The sequence below is a fragment of the Gavialis gangeticus genome, unplaced genomic scaffold, assembly GCF_001723915.1.
Source record: "Gavialis gangeticus isolate Ggan-Ray unplaced genomic scaffold, GavGan_comp1, whole genome shotgun sequence".
Lineage (NCBI taxonomy): Eukaryota > Metazoa > Chordata > Crocodylia > Gavialidae > Gavialis > Gavialis gangeticus.
This window is the reverse complement of record NW_017729025.1, coordinates 7,763,089-7,769,383: the sequence shown is the minus strand read 5'-3', so window position 1 is coordinate 7,769,383 and position 6,295 is coordinate 7,763,089. Positions and strand designations below refer to the sequence as shown.

Sequence of the window (6,295 nt, the reverse complement as noted above, 5' to 3'; positions counted from 1 at the left end):
TTGAGTACAACCCCTCCACCACTACTCTCTGGGTGCGCCCCATCAGCCAATTTTTTACCCATCCAACTGTGTAGGCATCAGTGCCACAGTCGCTTAATTTATTGATGAGGATGGGGTGAGAGACAGTGTCAAAGGCCTTCTTAAAGTCTAGAAAGACTACGTCCATGGTGACACCATCATCCAAGGATTTAGTTACTTGGTCATAAAAGGCAACCAGGTTGGTCAGGCAGGACCTGCCTTTGATGAACCCATGCTGGTTGCCCCTGAGCATGATCTCCCCTGCGGGCCCCCTGTAGCAGGACACTGTGTGTGCTGCCACTTTAAGGGCCTGGAGCTGGCAGCCGCCAGGTGCCGGATGAGGGCGGCCATTTTGGAACTGGGGCTGCCCATATAAACAGCCCAGTTCAGCTGCTGGGGGTTAGGTAACAACATTGTCTGGCCAGAGGGCTGCTGATATCATCTGGAGGTAAGGGAGGAGCTGTAGGGGATGGTAGGAGGCTCCTAGTCCTGGGCATAATCCTGCTTGATTAACATCTATTAACTAATTAACATCAAGGTGTGGTGGGTGGGAAGGGGGGCGGTTAGCCCAGGAACAGGTGGGTGGGTCACAGTGAGATCGGTCCCGAGCAGGCCCCCTGTTACACCTCCCTTGCCGGTTTAAGATAAACCAGATGCCCCCAGCATGCTCTCTGGGCCGGGCAGGGCTCTCTGCTTCACAGCAGGGCTGGTCCCTCCCCTCTTCTCCCTGGGCAGAGCTCCTCCGGCACAGACTTGCAGACACAGCAGGGTCTGCTGGCTTTCCTGTGCCTCCCCCTCTTCTCTCACCACTTCCTGCTTAAGCAAGGATCTCTTCCTCCCCTCTCCCACAGCACGGACCATAGCCAGCATGCGGTATGCTAGCTAGTGCTGTATAAGGCTCCGGCAGAGATGCAGCAGGGTCTGCTGGGTTCCCACTGCCCTTCCCCCTCCTCACTGCTCAAGCAGGAAATCCCCCCCTTCCCTCCCTCCCATTTCCCACAGCACGGACCCCAGCCCCATGGACCCTAGGCATGTGGTGCACTAGCTAATGCTGAGCGGTGTCTGTGTGCGTCTCCAATTTCATTGAGACAGGCAGGCAGACAGAACAGGCCTTTTGGAGCTAATCAACAGGTCGCCCAGGTAAGCTGTTTAAGAAGAGTTTGAAGTAATGGGAGAGAAGCTATTGTTTTGCTAATCGGGTGATAAAGACTCATCAGCTCTTGGCTACCTTGCTCTCCTGGCAGTTTGCTGCAGGGAGGGAGATTGAAAAGCTCTGTATCATCAACAGATGCATGCTCGGGCCTGGCCATGCCCCCCTCAGCTCAACTCTGTGCAATGGAAGGGATGGCTACTCTAGCGCCCCCCAGCTTCTAGCCTGAGGCACTGCAGGCATGTGTCTGAATTTCCTCAGCCCAGAGAGAATGTCCGTCCAGTTTCCGACCAGTTCAGCCTAGCCAGGTTAGACTAACCTGCAAAGGTCAAATCAATTCAGACTTGGGATTTCTGAATGTCTGTCCCTAGCCTGAATGTTTCCTTCAACAGGCCACAGAGCAATTGCTAGGCATGCTTTCTACTAGAGAGAGATACAAGACTAGGGAAGAGGTCCCTTTCTCTTGGATATGAAAAGGGCATTGGAGAATTGGAGAGTTTGCTTTTCTCAGGAAAATGATTCATGTACAGAAGACTTCATCAGCCAGCCAGCTGCCCTAACAAACTGAGGCAGGATTGCTGTTTAGAGAAAATATCCTTCCTCTTGTAATTGGTGAATTGTATTCCCCAAACCCATGAAGACTGCCAGCTTTTGCGAACAGCCGTTCTCTCTCTTGCGCACATAGTCACTTATGCACCTCGGATTCATTCCCTTTTCTAAACCATTTAATTATTACGTTCACTTTGGATAGAAAAACCCAACTCATTTCTTGCTTTGGGGGAAAAAAAATACTTTTATGTTTAGATTACAATTTGCCCTGATTCTGTCCAGACTAAAATCTTTTCAGTTCTAATTAGAGCTATTCTAATGATGTATTTTTGAAGAATGAGGATGATGACTATTGTAGGGTTACTTGCAGCACTTTGATTAAAACTTCTCTGTTTGGGATTTTAAACTTTCTCTCTTCTCTGGAACTGCCAAGAAGCACTGGGATGCCATAAGTGCTCCTATCTCTTAGGGAATTGGGAAGGATGTAGTGATAAGATTAGTTACAAAGCAGCAATGCTTCTGTACGTTTAATGCATAGCGTTACACACCCAAGCTCTAACCCTACCACACACCAGAACCATATTTTCCCTAGGTGTTCCTTGGTAGTTGCACTTAAAATAACACATCTTTTATGACTCAGCTTTCAAACTCTGGCATCACACCGGAGCCCATGATGAGTAACTTAGTGTGGACTGAGCTCTTTGGGAGGAAGGCCTGTGTTCTGCGTCAGGTGCTGAAGTGGTGCAGGGGTCATCTGGGTTTAGTGCTAAATTTTGCCACGAGTTTCCTGCATGATCCAAGGCAACTCACTCTGCCTCAGCTCCTGCCTGTCCAACAGGGGAACAGTCTTGTCTGTTCACACTGCAAGCTCCTTTGGGGAGGGCTGGTCCCTTACTGGGTGTTTCTAGAGTGTCCAGAACTGTCCAGTACAGGAGATGGGCCTTGGGTGGGTGCCAGTGCCTCCACAGCGGTGGCCCATTTTACACTCAACCCAGCAGTAAGCTCAAGAGAAGCTGCGGCAGGTTGCTTATCGGGGAAGAAGGGATAAGTTGCAGTACTTGCATGAGCACATGGGTAGGTTACCATGAAACATCTGGTGCATGGTAAAGTCCCACCTGCTTTTACCCTGACACTCCTGGAACAATGATGATGAAGATAAGGGTCTCTAGATCCAACCATACTGTCAGTGTGCAGTATAACCAAATACTGCTGCTGTCCCTGTACTGCTGATTCATTTAATAATGGCACCAGGAACAGGTCATCAGAGACTCCAGTTTCCATAAAACTAGGTTAAGTTTGGATTGGCTATTTAAAAAGATGACATGGCATGCAGACGGGGGATGGCCAAATGATGATGGAAAGATGTGTTAAGTCTTATTCATGTATGATACTAATGGGGAGCTGGAAAGAATATATTCATCTGTTGCATTTGCTTTACCTGTAGGGAACAGGAAACAAAGGCACCTGCCAGGAGCATCCTTCAGTGACTGCTTGGGTATGTCTACATTGCAGTGCAGGAGTGTGAAGGCAGCATTCATCCCTGAGCCAGCATTAACCTGGCTAGCTGGGGACCAGAGGCGATGTAGCCACGGCAGTACAGGCATCTGTGTGCACCAATCTGCCTGGACCATACTTGGGGCGTGTCCACACGAGATGCTTAATGCCTATTGGATTAATACTACTGCATATTAGTGCATCTGGAAAAAATCATGCTAATCCACTAATGCACAGTAGGTTATAGTCCCATGAGCATTAAGCATCACAAAAAAGCATTTGTTTGCGCCAATGCACAGTAGCGCTGATTTATGGTGCATTAAATTAGTACCTGTTATTACAGGTACTAAAGTGAATGAGCCATAATTATGGCACATTAATGAACATGTAGATGCACCTTGGTGGTCAAAGCCTGGGTTGCTGCACCTTCATTGCTATTGCTATGAGTTGCTTTTAAACTAGCTGAGGTATGGGCTACATCCACAACCTGCCTAAGCGATGTATTGCTGCCTGCAGGTCTTGCCCGAGTCTCTCTTTTGTGATTTTTAAGAGGCCCAATCCAAATGCTACTGCAGCCTGTAGGAGTCCTTCTACTGACACATGGGCTTCAGTAAAAGCCTGTGATGGGTATTGTGATTCCCTCCCAATTGGGGAGACTGCTGTTAATGGCCATAATTGGAGGAGGTGAGCTTGTCTGAACCTACTAACTTCCTGCCCGTGGCAGGGATTGGACTTGATGATCTTGCAGCTTCCTTCCAGTCCTTTGATTCTATAATATTGCCTGAAATAAAACACAGACTTTACTTCAACAGGACCTGAACTTTGTGACTTTGTGAGGCTTTGTAACTTCACCTGATCAAGTTGACTTTCCTTGTGCCTTCTAAGAAGCGTTGCTTGAGCTTTTTTGCAATAGTGTAGTGCTTGGAGGAGCAAAATGTGGCAGACCACAGCTAAACTCAGTCAAAGCCTCTGTAAGCAAATGACACCCACACAGCAGCACTTCGAAGTAGATGCATTAGTGGGTAGGGGAAAAATGAGGAGAAAACAGAGACCAAAAATACAGGAGTAGCTCAGACAGTCTCAAAGGGGTCGTGCAATAACTAGCAAGACTCCTGAGGGATGCTAAAGAATGGAGTTGCTGAACTCTGCCAAACCAAAGGGACTGGGAATCCTGGTCTCATGCCACGGCACAGACAGATAGAAGAAGAAGAAGAAGAAGAAGCAGCCAAGTGCTCCAGAAAGGCGCTTCCTTATTTCAGTCTCTCTCCAGGAGCCCGGAACATAAGATCAACTCCTCCTCTGCACTAACGCGGGCACATACCTGCACGTTCCTGTTCAGGCTCACAGCAGGAAAGAAGAGGCCTTCCAAGTTCTCAAATGCCACAGGCCCTTGCTGGTCCTCATTGATGGAAAATGTCAAGGTCCTCCTAGTTAGGTCAAGAAGCACTCCCACTGTAGCACCTTTGGTTATTCCCCCCTCAGTTCTGTTGGGAATACAAAATCAGTTAGATGAAGTATATTGCTTAACGTCCATCCCAGTCTTTTGCTTTTAGGGAACAGGCTTCCTGGAAGGTGCAAAATAGTATCTCTGACTCCTGGCTATGCAGGTTAAAACACTTCAAAGGGCATGCTATGCTTGCATAAATGAACTACACAATACTGTGGTCCAGTGATGAATGGGTCAAATTCTGCTCACCTTTGACATCAGTGGGAGCTATGTATGTGTGTGCATGTGGCTGTGGGTAAAATCTCATAAGAACTGCCATTTACTGGGTTCAATCTGCCCAGACTCCTGCATCACAGGAGTAGATCCTGAAAGGGAGAGAGATGGGGTTGAACCAGGGTTTCTTCTACTGTTTCTCTCCCACTTGCAGCCTCCAGGTCAGTCTCCCCATACAATCATCCTTTATTTTGCAGAAGGGCAGTGACTAATGCATTTATGAAGGGCCAAAGAGAAATCAGCAAAGCCAAATAGATATTGGTTGGGTGAGAACTGAATCTGCCCTAAATGTTTGTGAAGTATACAACCTATGAACAAAATTATTAACCTTTCTCCAGAGAACCACCTCTTCCACTGTCCATGCATGGCCAGAACGAATACACACAAATGTAAGGAGGATGTAAAGAGGATGTGCTTACGTGGGAGGACACGCCAAGGGGGGGCAGGGGGGTTGGGAAGCTATAAAAAAGACTGGGTGTGCTTGTAGCTGCCTGTTTGCCTCTCTCCCTCTATCTCTTTGGATCTAAATAAGGCTCAGAGTGATGAGGGAACTGAGCCGGGGCATGGTGTTTTGTTGTTTCGCCCCAATCTGTCTCTCTCTCGTGCTGTCCACAATAAAGAGCGATGGGCCAGAATGATATCTGTTACAGTCTGGGTGGCTTTCCTCCAGCTGCATCCCAGAAAGGTAAAACTATAAGCTGGAGTATCCAGGAGAGGGCGGCTTCATGGAGAGAATGCTTTATCGGCTGGAAAACCTCCGGGGCACCGTGCACAGACTCGGGGCCAAACCATTGGGTCCCCCTTCTAAGATGGGCTGCTACCTGGACCATTTCTATCCACATAATAAGCTGATGGGCTACAGAAAGAGGCAGTGCTGAAACCTAGACTGAAAGGAAGCCTAGAGGCCCATGGATGCAGTGTGACGATCCAAATGCAGCAGCCTCTGAGCAGGCGGTCAGGGGAACCTGAATGAGGCGAGAATAACCGTAGGCAGGTTATCCGTCTTCAGAGGGTCTGGGCTGGGCACATTACTCATGGATGGCTCTACGCAGGCAGTCAAGTAAGTGTCCTGGCTCTCTGTAGCAGGAACAGATGGGGACCATGTAATGCTAAGTGCAGGCACAAAGGGGTCTTGCAGCAGACATGGTGTCTTGGACGCCCAAACCGCTCCTAGCTGATACAGCAGGTACACAGTACTGCACATCAGACTTGAGAGCAAATTGGATACAGCAGCCCTGGACAGTGGTGCAGTTGCATACATCAGGACTAAATCGAGGCCTTAGTCTCAGAGAAAGACACTTATCCCCAGTGGCCTACCTGTTGGTGTGCGAATTGTTGTGCATAAACCAGCTCCGGTTGTTGTC

At 48.5% G+C, this 6,295-nt stretch overlaps 1 protein-coding gene across 1 annotated transcript in view; it reads right to left on the bottom strand.

Annotated features, from left to right (window-relative positions):
* The window catches only part of TRIM9 (tripartite motif containing 9), a gene marked incomplete at its 5' end in the record, with an annotated part of 188,271 nt that overhangs the window by 4,786 nt on the left and 177,190 nt on the right, over window positions 1–6,295 (bottom strand). The window contains one exon of the mRNA XM_019519875.1: window positions 4,533–4,695. Coding sequence (XP_019375420.1) covers window positions 4,533–4,695 — 163 coding nt within the window. The remainder of the gene's footprint in view (window positions 1–4,532; window positions 4,696–6,295) is intronic.